The sequence below is a fragment of the Rhinolophus ferrumequinum genome, chromosome 27 (assembly GCF_004115265.2).
Source record: "Rhinolophus ferrumequinum isolate MPI-CBG mRhiFer1 chromosome 27, mRhiFer1_v1.p, whole genome shotgun sequence".
NCBI classification, from domain to species: domain Eukaryota; kingdom Metazoa; phylum Chordata; class Mammalia; order Chiroptera; family Rhinolophidae; genus Rhinolophus; species Rhinolophus ferrumequinum.
In genome coordinates this window covers 18,177,433-18,197,410 of record NC_046310.1, presented here as the reverse complement: position 1 = coordinate 18,197,410, position 19,978 = coordinate 18,177,433, and the positions used below count along the sequence as shown (strand labels likewise).

The 19,978-nt window shown below is 40.2% G+C and overlaps 1 protein-coding gene across 6 annotated transcripts in view; it reads right to left on the bottom strand.

The window, feature by feature from the left end:
* The window catches only part of PLD5 (phospholipase D family member 5), a 233,624-nt gene that overhangs the window by 77,519 nt on the left and 136,127 nt on the right, over window positions 1-19,978 (bottom strand). For 5 of the 6 annotated variants that reach the window (XM_033099760.1, XM_033099763.1, XM_033099761.1 and 2 more), the window contains exon 3: window positions 16,469-16,637. In XM_033099760.1, the coding sequence (XP_032955651.1) occupies window positions 16,469-16,637 (169 nt within the window). Of the gene's footprint in view, window positions 1-16,468; window positions 16,638-19,978 lie in introns of those variants that run through there. The other variant, XM_033099765.1, reaches the window with a different exon arrangement.

The window sequence follows — 19,978 nt, the reverse complement described above, 5'->3', positions numbered from 1 at the left end:
ACCACTTTGAGCACCTCTTGTAATTGCAGAAGTCAAACGTGACTTATATTCATCCTCTTATTGGTATATATTGAGTATGACAATTTTAATACAGCTTTCCTTTCTTAAAATGTGTATACTTTTTTTGGCACCCTCTGTAGATTTATAAAAGTTAAAAAAATATATATATATATGTATATATATAGGTGTGTGTGTGTATATATATATATACACCTATATATAGGTATATATATAGGTATATATGTATATATCAAAAGATACCACAAGTTAATGAAAAATAGTAAAAATGTGGGATAAATGCTATGCAAATGAGAAATGAAGGGTTAACAGCTGGACTCTACAAAAATATACTAAAAATTAATAAGAAAAGGCCAATAGCACAAGCAAATGAGGGCTAAGTATGAGAGTTGGCATGCCTAAGAAAAGGAAGTCAATGTGGCTAAGACACTTAAGGAGATGTTTTATGTAGTCAAGGGAAGCATGAAGCAAAGCGATAAAGAGATCTCTTTTGTACCCAAAGAGACTGGAAAAAAATTCATGAGTGGCAACATTTACTTTTGTCAGCAATTTGGGGAAAGGTACTTAGACATAATTGCTTCCTTCCACTCAGGACTCTACACCTAGAAATCTATCCCAAAGAAACATAAGCACACAAAATGTGTGTGTGCGTGTGTGTGTGTGTGTGCATGTATGCACGTGTGTGTATTTATGATTCAATGAACATGGAAAAATGCAGGATATATCTCAGGTATACTATGATCTTACTTATGTATACTTATGTATATACATACATGTAAAGTTTCAGTCAAAATAAAAAAGGACACATGACTTATTAAACATAGTGCACATTTGATGATACAGTCACAAGGAAACAAGATTAGGATTTATTTTAAGCCATAGTGCCTTTTTGAAGCAATACACTTCCCTTGATTTTTGTTTTTTAATTTGTGTCTTAAGCGACAAGACCACATATACATGGGTCCTCTCTTGGCTCAGTTTGCTAGTTTATTTAACCAACTAGTTCAATTATCTGTAACACTAATCTTTTACTCACTCATATTTACTAAAATTTTCAGTTTGTAGGATATATAAAGTTTGCCAGGGACATAAAAATCAATATATTATTTCCTTGTATATTTGTCAGTGTCAACTTTTATTCACACAGGACAGTGTCTTTTAAACAAATTCATTCAATATATTTGTTTTTCAAGCAAATTCATTCACCACACTTACTGGATGCCTGCTGTGTTTTGGAGATAAATGATAAATTAGCAAATACAGCCCAATGGGTCAGATGCCAGGATGAAGGAATTACAGGTTTAGGGGAAGACGTAGCAGGGGCATTGATAACTCAGCCTAAGGCACTGAGGGAAAGCTCCCCAAAGGAAGGAAAGAAAGAAAAAATGTTCCAGGTGGAGGAGACCTGCGACAGATAGGTAAGTAGGCTCTTGTAAGTCAGGATGAAGAATTTGAACCTCATCCAGAAAGCAATGTGGACCTCCAGAGGATTTTACATACCGAAGGACGCAATCAGATGTTTGTTCTGAAAAAACAAACAAGCCCAAAAAACCAAACCAAGCCAAAACAAAACCCTGACTATAAACTGGATAAAGACTAGTACCGGGCAAGACTGGAGGCTGAAAGAGCAATGAGAAGGTTGGTGTGCAGTTTGGTGAGAGAGATGTGACCCGAGAGTAGTGTCCATGGCAATCCAAACAATGGAAGAATCCTAAGTATTTATGAGCTAGCTCAGTGATGAATTTGATTGGTAGGCTTGGGCTTGAGGGACACAGTGGAGTTGGGGATGGTGGCCAGAGTCCCCAGCAGTTCCTGTGGAATATGGAATTCCTCATCCGAAGACAGAAGATGGCGGCCACTACATCAGCTCACAAATATCCTGAGGTCATGGATCTATCACAGCTCAAAACTGTGCCACAGGCCTAGCAATTAGTAGAGAATGCCGGCCTTTTGGGCAGTGAGCAACAAGGATTACCCGCCTGATACCAGCAGAGAGTATCTGCTATGTCGGTGAGCAGGCTGCCAGGTTCCATCCCATTAAAGGATTAGCTCTGAACAGTTAATCATCAAGGCCTTGCCTAATGATGGTTAGCACAATTACGGACCCCGTAGGTATGAACGCAGCCATCTCTGTCAGGGGCAGATGAAGACAGATGAAGAAGCTCGTCATGCCAATAATGAGCCAGGAAATAGCAAGGAATTCCCATCAGGAGCAGCACGCTTGTAGCAGGGCCCTTGGCAGCTGGTTTCCCAGGGAAACCAGCTAGGAAGTAGCTTTGGGGTTGTTCCAGCATCGCTCTGGCCACAAAGGGCAGGCCGACGATGTGATGTTGGCAGTGCCACACAGCAGGGCCGCTCAGCCTGCAGACGGCGCAGCCATCAGCAGGTCTCTGGGCAGAGGACGGGGAGGTGACGGGGAGGAACCCCAGGACGTGCCAAACACTCAGCTCGTCCAGTCACCAAGTGGGCAGAGGGCCCCACACTGAACGGAGGCAGAACTCCCCCCAACTCCCCACAGTCCAGCTTCCCCAGGAAGTACCCATGAGGGTGCTCTACGGGCTCCCTGAAAATGCCTGCTCTTACAAAAGCAGCTCAGACTCCTTAGCTCTCTACTTTCGAGAATGAATCCTGGCTGAATGAGCCAAAAGCAAACATTTGTTTTGCACCGAGATATTTACTACGGCAGAATTTATTCAGAAGAAGAAAAAAAAAAAAAAAAGGAATAGCTTACAAGCCCAATGACAGAGAAATTCAATTTGGTGAATCCACTACATTGTATATTATGCAGACAATTTAAAACTAATGTTTACCAGTGTTTCTAATAACACAGAAAGGTGCTTATGGTGTAATGTTAAGTTCAAAATTACGATGTAAATTTCATTATATAATATGAGCATATGTATATAATTCTGCATAAAATATCAAACTATTAAAACATTTTTTGTTGATGGTCACAAGGATGATTTTGTTTCTCTTCCATTTCTCTGTAGTTTCCAAATTCTCTACAGTAAGAAGCTATTACTCTTGTAATGAGAAAAAAAAATCCGAACTATTCTTTTAAAAGGAAAGCTGTAAAAATGTAAATTGACTATAGGGAAATAGCAAATGCAGAGATAAAGGTCTAGAGAGAAAACAATCAAGTGTATAAGTAAACAAAACTAAGACAACTTCCAAGAAAAGTCATTATTTTGTCCAAATAATTGGGAAGGCTATCTTTGGGTTTATGATTTATTCATGTCTGTATGATTGGATTTAAAAAAGATATTGAACTCTTGCTAATCATAGTGCTTACGAATTTATATCAGAATGATGATTTCCATTGGAAATATACTGGAAAGCAAGCAAGAGCATAATTAGGATTACTCAACAGATGGGCAAGCAGCAGCAATTTACCAGGAAAGAAGGGTGCTGAGGGAGGACGAGAATCGACAGGAGCAGCGAGGGGGGCTGAGCTACCAACACAGAGGCCACCCTTCTCCAGCCTGCGGGTTGCCCTCTGGGCACTGCCGCCCTCCCACCTCTGTTTCTGTGCCTCCCCACCACACCAGGCATTGGCACAGGGTGGGGAGGGGTAGGGACCCTTGATTATTTGATTTTGTATCTCCAGCGACAGCACAGTACCCTGACAAATGTTTGTTCAATAAAGACACGTTCAAAATCATTTTGTGGCCATGTTGGAAAAGGGAGAATGCTAGTTTATAAGCATTTGCTGAGTGTTGACTGTGTATAAGCATTTGCTGAGTGGAACAGGGAAAAGATGCTGTTTTGAAAGAAGGGGACATCTTGCCATAAGGTTATATAATTTTCACGCTGACACTGCACTAGTTTTCCTGAAATAATATTGAGCTAGGAGATGAGAAGACTGAAAGCTGTTTCAAATCCACAAGCAATCTCTTCTCTTCCTGGTCATGTGCCAGAAAATAATGCCACGAGAATTAATACGACACAGGCCCTAGAATCCAAGGATGTGGAGAATATTCAAATACAAGTTGCTGCCCTTTTATGTCATCATTGAGAGCACAACTGCAATAAACAGGATTAAACTGAAACAGGTTAAATGAGGATGAAAAATTGGGGGGGAGGCGAGGGACCTTATTTTGAAATCTATAAAAATCAAACAATGTTTATTAGACTGGGTTGGTTTAAGGCAGCAATTCTCAACCCTGACTGCCCAATGGTTCCCAAAATCATCTTTTTGAAAGCATTAAAGCCTGAACCCCACTTTAAATATTCTAATTAACTTGGTCTGGAGTGGGGCTGGCATCAGTATATTTCAAAATCTCCTTAGGTGGTTGTGACTGACAGTCATGATTGAAAGGTGCCAAACTGGGGAGGGGAGGTGTGAATTTACCTAAAAAATATGCACATTTTTTTTTCTCCCTTCTTCAGCTAAACCCCGGAGAACAGCTTGAATTAGTATTCTGGGCAGAATTATCTTAACCTCCTTTAATAGAAATTGAGATCATGATGGACAGCTAAAAATTATTCCTGCTCTAAGATTACATAGAAAGTTAAGTGTCCAGTAAATTTGAAAACAATAGGAAACAAAATAAAAACAGCAATTATCTTTTATGAGCTCCTTTATTTGTTGTTTTACAAACATTACCTAATCAAACTGAATAAATTGAACAAATGAGACAGGCATTATTATACCCACATTGTAGATGAGAAAATTGAGGATAGTCAGGGTTATGACATTTGCCCAATGTGACCACAACTGCTAAACTACTGGTCATGTCAAACGTGTCTGACGCCCAACCCTATGGTCTTTGCCCTGCAATATTTGCCTCCCAAATAATGCAGCTAGCTTCCTATTCTACAAAACCAAGCTCTGCAAACTGAAAATAAACAGAATAAGCAATTCTTGACTGGTCCAAATCACAACAGAGCATTAGTATGTATCCTAATTATATTTTTCTTAATTCAGACATGTTTTATTTTTCTCTATGGTCCTGCAAAAAAAAAAAAAAAAATAGCCATAATATAGTAGATCTACACCAAAACAAAGGGTGAAATCGTGTTTTCCATGTTGTATCAGAATATCCTTTCTCTGGGTACTTCACTCCAACGTACTAATTATAATAGGCTCAAAGAAGTTCAATTATTTAAAGGATTCAGTCTCCACCAATTATGCTTATCTCCTTTCAGGAAAAATGAAAAGCAGAAACTGCTGTGATTTTATTATTTCTGGATTATTAAAAAAAAATGTAATTCTAATTAAATATTTCATGACCAGGCCACAAGATTATTGGGCATTTTAATCAGACTTTTACATGGGAATGATATTGTCAAAAAGTGGATTTTTCTGGGTTCCAGAAATAGCCCTGTGTTGCAAAGTAGATGCTGACTGTTTGCATGCTGAGTAAATGAGAGTCTCCTTCAATTGCCTGGAGAGAGAATGGAGACCCACCCTGGGACAGTAGGGATGGGGAAGCAAGGAAGAGTGGGCTAAGAGAGCCATTGTAGATGGAGAATTGAGAAGATGGTTAGGATGGGGAGCGAGAGGTGCTGGTGTGTGCGGAGCCATAGCTGACTCAGGCAGACCACAGGCTTCCTGAGGATGGGTAGGAGGCATTGTGGGTGGAAAATATAAAGTGATTATAATAGAAAATATTAATAATATCACTTATAAACAAACAATAAGAATGGCTTTGAACCAAACATGACAAAGAAAAGGTTGATAAGTTAGGTAAAACACAAGCCCTTAGCTGTTGGTTAACCTACATTGATAGGGTCAGTTACGAAGAATATTGCCAGTAAGGAATGAGTGGGCTTTTAAGACAGAGCCTGAAGACCTGAGTCACACATGGATACGGCAGCTGCCTGAAGCGCAATGGCAGGGTGTATCCTGCTAACTTCAAAGTTAGTCCACTGAATGTTGCCTAGTCACAGGGATCTTCAGTTACAAAAATACAAACACCAGGAAGAAAAAACCAACTGCCAACCAACCGACAAAAATCTGTAGTGGCTGTAGATTTGAGAAGACCATGTTATTTCTTATGTATTCAAGATTCAAGATGTCAATTGTCCAGATGCATCTTTATCTCATGGACATCAAATTCAAATTCTCAGCAAATACAGACTGGGGTTGTAGGTTATTTTTTTGTCCAATTACACATTTCTAAGAGCAAACATGTCACAATCTTACCAGATAAAAAATGTGATGGTCAACTAACTGTATGTGTCAAGTTGACTAGGCTGAGACGCCTGGATAGCTGGTAAAACATTTCTGGGCGTGCCTTTGAGGATGCCTCCTAAGGAGATTAGCATTTGAATCAGTAGCCTGAGTACAGAAGTTCACCCTCATCTTCTCATCTGAGTACATTAGATCACCTAATGCGAGTGGGCATCACCCAATCTTTTGAGAGTGTGAATAGACCGAAAAAGCAGAGGAAGAGTGATGGCTGTCTGCTTGAGCTGGGACATACCCATCTTCTCCTGCCCTTAGATTAGCACTCTTGGTTGTCCCTATTCCGATGCAAACTTGTACTCATCCCATCAGCTCTCCTGGTTTTCAGGCCTTCAGACTCTAGCTGAATTACACCACTGGCTTTCCTGGGAATTCTCAGCCTCCATAATCGCATGAACCAATTTCTACAATAAATCTCTCTCTTTTTTTTTCTGTCTCTCTCTCTCCATATATAAGAAGAGACAGATATTGGTAGGGATAGATATATTTGACATATACATATGTCTATATCTATATCCCTACCTATAGCTGCATCTATCCTATTTGTTCTGTTTCTCTGGAGAAACTTGACAAATATAACAAGTTTTCCAGATGGTGATTGGTAAAGAATTTCTGGACAAATGGAGAGGTAAAAAAGGCATTTTTAAGCTTGTATAATTCTTGTTAATTAAGCCTTTGGGTGGTGAGGGGATGGTCGGTCCGTCCAGATCTTCACCAAGGCTGAAGTGGCCCCTGTTTCATCAGGAACAGAGCAGATACTTCTGAGTGGATGTGTTAACCAAGAGCTGCCTGAGTCCATGTGTGGGAGCAGGACTAGGTGTGCATGTAAGGATTTGTAATTACTAAATCCAATGAAAGTCAGAATTCCATATGTAATGATACCTTGCCAAATCCTTTTTATCCACCCAGAATCTCACATTTATAGGACTTATACTCCCTTTTAATTTCACAAGGTAACCATTCCAGTTTCTAGCACAGCATAAGGCCGATAATAAGAACTCATTATTCATTAGTACAATTAAACTGACTTGAACTAGAGTCGTGGTGTGAATGTGAATGATAACATTCATGATAACAATAAACACTTACATAGACACTAAAACAGTCAAACCCTGCTCTAAACTGTTTACATATATTAACAAGTTAACCTGCACCACAACCTATGAGGTAGGTTCTGTTATCATCCTGATTTTGCTGATGAGGAAAATCGAGGCACAGAAAGTTTAGTATCTTGCTCAAGGTCACAAAGCTAATGATAAGAAGAGAAAGGAAACCTGAGCTCCATTTCTGGCTCGTTTCCACAGCCTTTCTAAGAGTCTGCCAGCACTTGCTGTGCAGAGACAGGATCCTGGCTTGTACTTTCCAAAACGACCTCCTCTATCACTGAGCTTTCATACATGCCACTCACTAAACCAAGCAAATACTGCTCAATTTTAAAAATCATAATTTTTCAAAATTAAACAACTGTGATGTACATACCATCAATTGGCAAGCATGGCTCACCGTAGACCAATAGCTAATCATTTAACATAAATACATCTCTTTAAGATACAGTCGTTGCAGCTCATTAGTTACTTTATTTGGTTCCTATAGTGAACTCATAGAGAATGGGATTTTTTACCCATGAATTAGATAACTTTACTAATAAGCCTTCTTCAAGTCACATTTTCTGGCTTTTCCTGAACAGTCTTGATTTATTAAATCCCCATCATTTTATCCCATAAATTAGCAATCAAGCTGTCCTGGATATTTCAATATTTCAGGGTCTAAACTCATCATCAGACATCATCAGAAAGAAACAAAACCTTTGCCTGACCATGTAGTTTGATTAGATTTGAAAATGCGGTTACCATAGAACTGTAGACCTCACTAGCTCTCAAAAGGCTGTGACACTGAGGAAAGTCCAGCTTCTTTCAGCACAGAAGGAAACAAGCACAAAGATATAGCCCAAGATGAGGCAGGAAAGACAAGATGAGTTTTTCAGAATGGGAATTAAAACAGCCACTCTTTGGCACCACAGATTAAAAATGCATTTTTAATGACTGTGTCTCTTTCCACGGAAATGAAAAAGAAAAAGCAGGCATTCATCATCCTGTTAATAACGACCATCAGTCATTCCTATGAAATTGTTTCTTGTTCAGAGAAGACACAGATGTCATGTGCCATGTTTATTTGTGTCCCTTTTCTGCTGAGCTGGAGCCTGCCTGTAACTAGCCCTGTTCCTTGGTGTATTTTGCTCACAGCTGCATTATAACAAGCAGATGGGCCTTTTTTTGGTTATAGTTCCTGTTATCAGCGTGCCATTTATGGTTTCCATTTAGGATTTTTCGGGCTTTCTTGGTTTAGAAGTAAAATCCATGTTTGACTATTTTACTCCTCCCAAATGAAAATACTTTTAAAAAGTATATATTAATGAACCATATGATTTCACTGATATGTGGTATATAAACCAAAAACAACAAAAGAACAAGACAAACAAATGAGAAACAAAAACTCATAGACACAGACAATAGTTTAGTGGGTATCAGAGGGTAAGGGGGGTGGGGGGTGGGAGATGAGGGTAAGGGGGATCAAATATATGGTGATGGAAGGAGAACTGACTGTGGGTGGTGAACACACAATGTGATTTATAGATGATGTAATACAGAATTGTACACCTGAAATCTATGTAACTTTACTAACAATCGTCACCCCAATAAACTTTAATTAAAGCTAAATATATAAATGGAAAATGAGCTGTGAATCTGAGCTAATTTTCATTATACTGGAACATCTTAAAGAAAATTGAAATTAGCTTACTTGAATAGTTAGGGTGTGAATTTTTCCCCCCTAGCATATTTTTGAGTCCAACAAGCCAATCAATGACTATATACCAATATTTATAAGGTCTTGGTGAAAATAAAAGTGTGATCACAGGTCCCAAGATTGGCCACCCAAATCTTGAATTTCCTATTTCATTTGAAAGATGAAATCAGGTAAATTTTAAATCACATAGGCTTGCAGCAATACCTTTTCATTTTATTATTTTTTAGAAATGGTGAATTTCTAACAGGATACAGGGTTCTTAAACTGCACCCAAAGAGAAAAAGTGAGCAGCAAGGATCTGCTTTCCGTTCTCTATTCCTGATCTGTGCACAACTATCTCCTCACAGGCTTGGTCAGAGGGGAGGAATCAAGCTCTTTAAAATAGCCTTTAAAATAGCCTAAAAAGGCACAAAACATGGGTATTTAGACAAGCTCTCCTGGGCCCTTTAAATTTGCAAATGCTGTTCTAGGGATTGAGGGTGGGATGAGGGGGGATGGGGAAGGGAGCAGGTTGGACATGAAGCACTCTCAATTCTGCAGGTCTGCTCTCTCTGTAAAGACCACACATCCCTGGTGGGTGACCAGCGGGCACCAAATGTGTGGGATACCCCAGCAACAGTCACTTGGCTACCGACAGACTGGGGAGAGAACATTCACGGTCTTGCTGAGCAAGGTAGGAACCCTCCAAATGTGCTGCCAACCTCACTCCATATTGTTCGCCATTCCTCACAGGACATGGTACTGGGGACCAAGAGCAGGCCGTGCGGGGAGCTGCTCACGAGAGTGGTCTCACAGCCTGCTCGAGTCCACTTTACTTCCAAAGCAGGTCATGTCCTCCTATCCTCTTGTCTGCAAAAGAAGATCTCTGCTTGTGAAGAGGCAAAGAGATTTAGGCTCAGGCCTCTGCCAAAAACCAACTGGTGTTAGACTGTAACGGAGCCTGGTGAGGTTAAGGGAATGAAAAGCAGTAAAGATACGTCTGTTTGGCCAAAGCAATATGATTCTACCGGAAGACACCGGTTCAAACTGGGGTCTCCTCCTAAAGGGTTGTTGTGTGAGCTCAGTAACAGCCAGGTTATTGGCAGCAAATTGAAACAGCTCATGTGTTGGTGGTAGGCCAGTTTTTAGAGTAACTTGAACTTCGCTTCTCAGTGTTATCTTCTTTCCATATCAGCAACCTCCACCGTAATTCACTCTAAAGTCATGCCATTAACAAAGATGCTCTCCTTGACCAAACTCTAGCCAGACTCCTCTGAGCCCTCACCACTGCCAGGTCTCAACCTTGGCCTGTGAAAATGGCAGGCTCTCAGCACAAATGATTGCATCCACCCTGCCCACCCTCCCCCATTAAAAGGCTTAAACAAACACTAACATGATTTCGAACAGCTCACGGCCACATCCCTAGGATGACCCTGGCCCCCCTGAAAGTGCCTATCTGAGAAAGCTCGAGGTGACAAAAGAATTTGCTGTTTGTTCCAGCCAACATCTGAAGATAGGGCCCGCATCTCCCAGGCTCCGTAGGAGGGTAGGAGCCTAACTGTGGTAAACGCCAGTTAGCAAACCCACATGGGTTTCACATGTACCAACCCCTCTTCCCACCTTTTATAAATTTCCCTGACCCTCTCCAAGCCCCAGCCATTTCCCTCCATATTCCCTCACTCTTTCAGTAAAATGTCCAGTCATTTCCACCCAAATCTAAGTTGAGTTCGGTTCACCTGGACCCTATTCCTTAGTGCAATAGTATATTATTGATTCAAATCTGTCCTTACCACTTTAACTAGTGTCTGGTTTTGTTTATCTTTGACACAATCCACTCAACAACTACTCAACAAATATTTACTGAGCTCCTAGTATGTGTTAAGCTTCGTGCCAGGCACAGTTATATAAAACAGGCCTGGAACCTCACCCATCCATTTACCCACCGCCCTGTGAGTGGTACTGAATGTTGACCATGAGGGAATGCCAGGAACCACAGAAAGGCTGTGTCATCTCCTAATGACCCATCTGCTACCAGACAGTCTGAACACCTAGCAGGGTTTGCTGGCTCACAGAGCAAGAGGTCAGAAAGGTTTAATTCAGCACGTTTCAAATGTTTTTGAGCATATGAATTGCCTGGGGATCTTGTTGAAAAGGAGATTCTGATTCAAGTAGGACCAAGGTAAATTCTGAGATTCTGCATTTCTTATAAGCACTCAGGTAATAAAGATGCTCCTGATCCCAGGGCCAAACTGTCAGTAGTTAGAATCGAGCTCACACTTGAAGGATGAAGGATCAGGTTAAAAGCAAGGAAAGGCCAGAAGTCCTCAGGCTGCTCCTGAGAATCACATCCACCTTAAAGACGGGGGCTAAGTCACCCTTCTAGGGACTCACCTTTACCCGTAAAGCCACCTGAGCACCCCGCTGCCCTGGTTTGAGCCACCATCACCCACCAATCCCCAGAGCTGAGCAAACTCCCAGGGGCGCCCCTTATGGCTCCAGCCCCCAGAAGCCCCTTGAATCCTGTCAATGGACTTAATGGGCATCCTGGAAAATGCTGCAGGTTCCCTATGACCTCTAAGCTTGATCAAGTCCGAATCTAGGAATCTTGGAAGCCAACCAGGATTGAGGGCAGGGTCAAGAGAAATAGTAGCTACTGGGAAAAATAAAGCCATTTAGCAAAGATCACTTTGTAGTCGAGGAGAAAAATCCATCATTCTGAGGCACAGCATATCAGAATAGAGTTCATCCAGGTCTCCAAGTCCAAGTGTAAATGTAAATCTTCCCAAGGGTGTTTAACACCCTTGGCTCTTGCTTGGTGCCCATGAGGCTGGAGGGAGCTGACAGTGTGGTGCTTACACAGCTTGGACACCTGTCTGGTCTGGGCGCCAGCACACATTGCATGGCTCACCAAATCCAGTGAAAGCTGTGGTTCCCGTTCTGTCCAGTCGCTGAGTGCTGGTCTTCTCTAGGACTCAGGAAAGACAACTGGAACTGTCTCTTGCTCACACCATCAAACCTGCTATATTAGATTGTCTCCCAAGTTTGCTGCCAACAATATCTCCCACTGCTGTACCTGCGTGCTCCTCCTAGAGTCCCTTGACCCTCCACTGAATGTGGGCTGGCCTTGTGATTTGCTTTGATTAAATGTGGCCAAAGTACTATTCTGGGAGTCCAGGCATTAAGAGGTCTTGTAGTTCTCGCTTCCACCCTCTTGGGATCCAGCTGCTCTATAAAAACCTTGGGTTAGATTATTGAATAATAAGTGTCCACTTGGGGAGAGTGAGCCTGGCCAGCCCTTAGGCAGTCCAGCTGCAGCTGCTCTCCCAGCTGAACACAACTCTGTGAGTAGATCCAGCCAGCACTACTGGAGCAAAAAATTGTGAAGCCAACTCACAGAACCATAGGAAATAATAATAAATACACTTTGGAGTTGTTTGTTGGACAACAATAGATAACTGAGATAAAAACTACCTCAGCAAAAAGTTAAAGCCGTGTGGCACTGTCTTTTGGATTGGGTGGTGGTGGAGGCTGGAATCTCATTCTGTTACTCAAGACTAGAAGAACAGTTAAAGAAACTGCTTCTGGAGGCTTGAGGAAGGAGTTTGGCATCACTACTGCCTGCTTTAAAGTAGAAGACAGAAAATATGACTGTTTTTATTCCTGACTTGTGGATCTGGTTAAGGAGATTATCAAAGTTTTAGTGGAATATGGCAAGAAGGAATGCTTTAGTTTTGACACAGAATTTTGAGAAAATGTGGAGAATCTAGGACAGTCTTTCAATTCAGCAAAAATATTCTCAAAGTAGGAAATATCCTTAGGGTAGAAAAAAATCACAGTTGTGACTGTAAGACTCCTTGTTGAAACTTCTGAAAGATTTAAAATGGTGAGTGCCGATTCGTTCCTCTCAGCTAGACTGAGAGGAATCCTGGAAGCCCAAAGGGCTCCTAGCAACGTTAAGATCAAGGTCTTAAAGCACCTTCAGTCCAAAGTAGAGAAAGACCCATCTGCAAGTTATTTGTGGGCGTGGCTTTTTGGTAATAGAGTGGATTACAATTGGATACATAGAAAGTCTACAAGGTTTTTAAGTGGTTGTACCACATTGGACTAAAAAACGACAGAGATGGTTTAACATCAAAAGAGGCCTCTAGGGCCTCAGATTTCTACTGGCAGGAAGCTGACTAAGAAAGTAAGTCTGAAACAAATACAGGCTATTTCTTATGGAAAAGAAAAATATGACACAGAGACTGGAGCCAAGAGCTTCTGAGAACAGCAGATTAGGAAGGCATCTCAGGGAGGAGAACTAGATCCTAGTCTAGAAACAGTCCTGTTCTCAGAGTTTGGAGACACTGGTGACATTTTCCAGACTAGATTTCACAATTGCTATTGACTCATGACTGATATGTTCTCTCCATTGCCCATGTTGAACAGAACTATCTATTGTAGCTATCCCTGTTTCATCATAGTGTCTTGGGGGCATATAACTTGTCTTTTTAATTCACAGGTTTCCAAATCAAGAGAAGCCTACAGGAGAAGCCTCAGCAGATCGAGACCTGATGCAGCTAAAGAGATCCTCAAGCTTTTGCTGTAATGGGATAGAAGTTTGGGGGACAGAGGAGTGCATTTTTACGTGGAAGAGATATGGATCGCTATTGCCACAGTGGACTGCAGTATATAATTTCCAAAGATTCTTGTCAACAATTCTCCTCATTCCCATCTTGGATTTGCGACTTGCTTTGACCAACAGAATAGGGAGGAAGCAACTGGGATTCCAGAGCATAGGTCTTCAGAGTCATCAGTTTCTGCTTTTGCCCGTTTAAGATACAACCACCATGTAGAGAGTTCGGGCTGGTTTACTGAGTGATCACACACACACACACACACACACACACACACGGAGGTCCAGCCAGCCACCAGATGTTCCAGCCACCCTAAGTAAGATGCTGGATATGTGAGGAAAGTCATCTGGGATCCTCCAGCCCCAGGCAACCCACCTCAGTCTACACTATGTGGATCAGAGCCAAGTTCTCTCTGCCACGCCCTGCCCAGAGTCATGAATAAATAAGTGATTGTTATTTTTCAAATCACTAAATTTTGGGACAACCTATGCAGCAATAAACATGCAAAACATCTGCTTAAACAGTAGAGATAGAAAAAGTGCAGAACGCAATGACAGGTAGTCCCTGAACTATGATGTTCAACTCGTGATTGTTCAACTTTACGATGGTGTAAAAGTGATACCTATACAACCATTCTGTTTTTCACTTTCAGTACAGTATTCAATAAATTACGTGCAATATTCAACACTTTATTGTAAAATAGACTTTGTGTTAGATGATTTTGCCCAACTATAGGCTAATGTAAGTGTTCTTTGCCTATTTAAGGTAGGCTAGGCTGAGCTATGATGTTTGGTAGGTTAGGTGTAATAAATGCATTTTCAATTTATGATAGTTTAAGTTTATGATGGGTTTTTCGGGGTGTAACCCCATCGTAAGTCAAGGAGCATCTTTAGTACATTTATTCAATTTTTTAGTATGATCTTTGTAGTTTTCTGTTTGTTTTTGTCTGATATATTTTGACTTGAAAATAGTATAATTGAAATAGATTTCAAAGCACCCATGAGGTAATTATTACAGGAATACCTTGGCGATATTGGAGGTTTGGTTCCAAACCACTACAATAAAGTGAGTCTCGCAATAAAATAAGTTGTAATCTTTTTGCCAGTGGAGGGTCTTGCCTTTAATTTGTAAAAAATGCAACATATGCAGAGCGCAATAAAATAAAGCAAAGTGCAATAAAATGAGGTATGCCTGTATAAGCTTAATGCCAGCACATTTTGTGTACAAAGAGACAAAACTGATTTCATCTATGACCCATATAGAATATTTATGTATAGGTCTACTTGGATAGCACAGCCTGGGTAGCTCAGTACTGTCATGGCCATATCAATATAAAGAAAAACACACCAAAAAGGACCAGAATCATTTTCTTATCTCCAGGTTATTTCATTCAGAAAGCATTGACATCATTTAGTCAGTATTCTAAAGGCTATTCTTGTAATTATAATTTGTATCTTTCTTTTTCCTATTCTCCCAAACATGACAGAGTCAAGAATATACAACTAATTAAGAAGTACAAATTACCAGTTATAAAAATAGTCGCAGGGATGTAAAATACAGCATAGGGAATATAGTCAATAATATTACAATAACTATATATGGTGTCAGATGAATACTAGACTTATCAGGGTGATTGCTTTGTAAGTTATATAAATGTCTAATCACTGTGCTTCACATCTGAAACTAATATAATATGGCATGTCAACTGTAATTGAAAAATACATTTTAAAAAATAAAGAATATCACGACTACACTGGAAAGCTTGCCTTCACTTTTTAAAAAGTTGGCTCTGTGCTATGGAAGGCATTGTGGAGGTTCCTCAAAAAATTGAGAGTAGAATTACCATATGACCCAGCTGGGTATTTACCCCAAAAATTAGAAAACATTTATCTGTAGAGATATATGTGCTCCGATGTTCATTGAAGCTTTATTTACAGTGGCTAAGACATGGAAACAACCAAAGTGTCCTTCGATAGATGATTGGATAAAGAAGATGTGGAATGTATACACAATGGTATACTATTCTGCCATAAGAAAAGATGAAATAGTGCCATTTGCGACAACATGGCTGGATCTTGAGATTATTATGCTAAGTGAAATAAGTCAGACCATATGATTTCACTGATATGTGGTATATAAAACTGAAAACAACGAAGGAACAAGAAAAACAAATAAAGAAACAAAAACTCATAGACACAGACAATAGTTTAGTGGTTACCAGGGGGTAATGGAGTAAGGGGTGGGAGATGAGGGTAAAGGGGATCAAATATATGGTGATGGAAGGAGAACTGACTCTGGGTGGTAAACACACAATGTGATATATAGATGATGTATGACAGAATTGTACACCTGAAGCCTATGTAACTTTACTAACCACTCTCACCCCAATAAACTTTAATTGAAAAAAAAAAAAGCTGGCTCTGGGTTCTAAAGGAAAATTATGACACCAATGAACCAACTACATGCCTCAGCAAGCAGTTACGGAATCAGAACTGTAAACATGCATGTGCAAAGCAGGATAGGATTCTGGGGCGTGCCATCAACAGATACCACGATGAAAGTGGTTCCCTCCCCCACCGAAGGGGCCCAACACAGCAACGCTGTATAGACAGCCTACGGTATACAAAGGTGAAACAGGATTTTGCCCTTGAAAGCCAGGTATTCTAGTAGGAGCTGAGCGACATGATTAACAACAGCACATACGTACAAATGTAATGACGTACATGTACTGTGGGTGAAATAGACTAAAAAAAATGAGCTTGAAATTGAGGAGTGGAGGCAAGAACACTGGGAGTGTAACACATAGGAGTGTAAAATGCACACAAGTAAAGTCGTCACATGCGCAGAGGATGCAGCTTACCTGACATGCTGACGGATGACTGTGGTTGAGATCCCAGTGGGAAGACACTATGTCGACAGACTTTTTGGCCATGTTGAGTAAATTCATCCAGCCTTGGAAAAGCGATAAATGAAACGGTGCATTTTCTGAATAGTTAAGGCCTTCAGGAATGTTTTCCACCAGGGCAATGCTTAGGAAAGATTTTGAAAAACAAATAAACAAACTCTAGTCAAATTTGAAGCCACAGATATTGATACATGCATATCCAGACATCTGAAAAATATTCTCTACTCTTTCTAAATGTATGTGTCCCTTACATTTTCCACCAAAGCCCTCCTACATTTGCCTTATGCTACTGTGTTCTGAGAATTTATGCTCTGTTTTTCCCAGTTAGCATTCATCTTTCAGAAAATCATGGTATATGTTCCTAATGTCCAGTTTAAAACTAGCCTTGAGAAAAAAAATTCAGAGCTTCCTACACAATCATCTTCCTCTAAGAATATATTCCTTTTTCCCCCTACAGAAATAAGATAGTAATTTTGTGAGCTACTTGAGATCATAAATTTATTGTGTAATTTCTAGTACAATGATGGACATCTAGTAGAACTAATTTAGGAACTATAATATTATTAGTTTTACTACTATTAGAAAATAAAAATAATAAATATTATTATTATTGCTTAATACCTCTATTAATTCTTCCCAGCCTAAGGCATAAAATGATAATGAGAAAAAATTTTTAAAACCTGCCTATTGCTGGCTTTATTTAAATTGGAGATAACAATGTATAAAATAATAGTAATAATCAAACACTAAATAAACTACAGTCAACAATATCCTAATAAATGCGTGTGTGTGTGTGTGTGTGTGTGTGTGTATGTATGTTTACACTTCCTAATACATTGACAACATAGACACTTGGTGTTGCAGCGAAGGTTGTACGGCTGTCACCTCTGAGTTAGCCAAGTGACACATAATATTTTAATAAAGAAGTGAGAAAATTGTTTTCCAGTTTAAGAAATGTAAATTCTCCTGAATTCTTCATGGGAAACTCCAAAATTTTACGCAGATACCTGCAATTGCTTCCAGAACAGAGACCTGTTTTATTTATAGCTGTGCATCCACAGTGCCAGATATATGATTAGGGCTCAAGAAATACTTATGGAATGGATTTCAGGTTCCAACAAGGGATCTAGTACTTCTCAATAAAACTGTTAACTGTTTCTCTTACTGATACTTGTTCCATTTAGCCAGTTTTAGAAACAAAAACAATGCTCTTAGTAAAATGCCCTTGTGTATTTGATGAATATCAGCCAGAATGGGATTCAGGCATGTCACCAGAGACATTCACGATTTAGGGAGACAATCACGCACCACCACCAGCAGTTAAATGTAATGTTTGTCAAGCCCTTATAAGCACAGAACAGGCAAATCACTATGTGACACAGAAATGACTATGACAAATCTCTCTAGTCCTCTGGAATTTATAAATCTAGTGAAAGAGCCAGTCTCATACATAATGATTCAAATAGGAGGTAGACTCTAAAAAATGGTAAAACAAGAGCAAGAAGTTCAATGAGATGGAAAATGCATCACCTAATACCATTGGAGCATGGGCAGGAAGGAAAAATTAATTCTGGTTGGGGGCACCTAGAATTGGAGGAAGTTGGAGAGATGAGTCTTCAGATATAATTTTTATGGGTGAGTTGGAAGAGAAAGATGTTCAAGGTGGAGGGAAGTGCTTGTAAAATGTAGTGCATGTAGATACTTGTGAGTTGGTGAGCCCAGGGGAGCGTGAGGTAGGAGAGTTACGGCAGGAACGCGCAATGGCCGAGAAGACTGGCAGCATCCATAGGGACCAGGCTGTACTAATTGTGAACCAGGAAGAGGAGTCTGGACTAAATTTTGATGCACTTGAGGGCACCCAAGCACATTTTAGGGGTTAACTCTGACAGCACAACTGTATGCTCCTGGAAGGGAGAAATAGGAGACTAGATAACAAGTCAGTAGGGAGCAGAGGCTGTTGCAAAAGCTCAGGAAAGAAAAATAGGAAGTTTGATTTAGGTCAATAGGAATAAACAGAAGCATGTATGTCATGGAGATTTTAGAAACCAAATCTTAAAAAATTTAGTCTGATGAGTATGAGGAACGGGTAACATAGAAACAGATACAAATCAACAATGGCTGAGATTTTCTTGCAGGACCACCCTATCCTCTCTTAACAGGGTTCCTATAACCACCTCCAATGGTCTCCTTACATGGATGTTGGCCCCTCCAAACCATTTTCCACACTACAGTTGTGCTAATCACTTAAAAAGGTAAACCAGAACATTCTGCAGCCTGATTGAAACTTCTTATGGGATTCCCCACTGTCCATGGGGTGATGCTACCCCGGTGCCCCAACATGGCTGACAAGTGTTTCCTGTTTGGCTGGCCCTGCCTCTTCACAGCCTCGCTAGACTCAAATGCACTCTTTGAATTTTACATCAAAGCCACACCAGACATCTTTTTCTCCTTCCTTGCTATTCTCTCTAGATTTTGGCGTTTCATGTGAATCTCTCAATCCCCATTCCTACACAACTCAGGGACCTCTCTCTCAATTAACTTTCAAAGTCCAAATTTAAACATCACTTCTCATAAACTTCCTTATGACCTCAAATTAGGCTAGATCGCTCTTATTATCAACTCCCACAGTGATCTGTTACTCCCGTGATTCTACTCATCACTCTTGAAATTCCTTGTTCAAGGCTGACTTTTCCTTGATAGACTGCAGTATGTATGAAGGCAGAGACCTGTTCCATTGGTTCAGTATTGTAGCCCCCATGCCTAACATATTGTTTAGGGCACAATAAGTATCCAAAATTATCTGCTGAGTTTCATTAAAATCAGAACAAACAGGAAGATGGAGGGTGTTGGATCCAATAAAACTGAGAAGGAATGTGGAAAAGGAAGTAGACTGAGGATTGGGAAAGATTATCAAGGGAGAAAATGAAGAAAAACTAGCCCAAACCCTAAAGTGGGGGGAATGCCTATCTTTTTCTGGTTGGCAGAGTGTGGAGCAGATGAGAAGACTCAGAAGGCACCAAGAGATTAGCAGGTAGACAAGAGAAGTCCAGGAGAATACAGTGTTTGGGATGTCAAGGGGAGAAGGTCAAAAAGGTGGCAAGAGTTTTTTTTTGTTGTTGTTGTTGTTTTTACCTGCTTCAAAACCATTGAAGGCAATAAACAGAGGTTGAAGTTGGATGTTTTAATTCTATTCTCATTTGAAGTCCAATTACCTATGTTAATAGAAGCTCGACATAGCATGGAAAAATGACCTCAGATAATTAGTGGTTTTAGTGTCCCCTACAAATAATAAATATATTTAAAAATCAAACAAAAAAGAATCTCCCCAAACAAAACCAAAATACAACAGCTGCTAACAAACAGAACTGACTAGTTTCAATTTTACTTCAATATAAAAGATATGCTGGGAAAGACAAGAGGAGATCCATGAAGCCTAGTTAAACTGAACGTAGGAAACAAGGGATG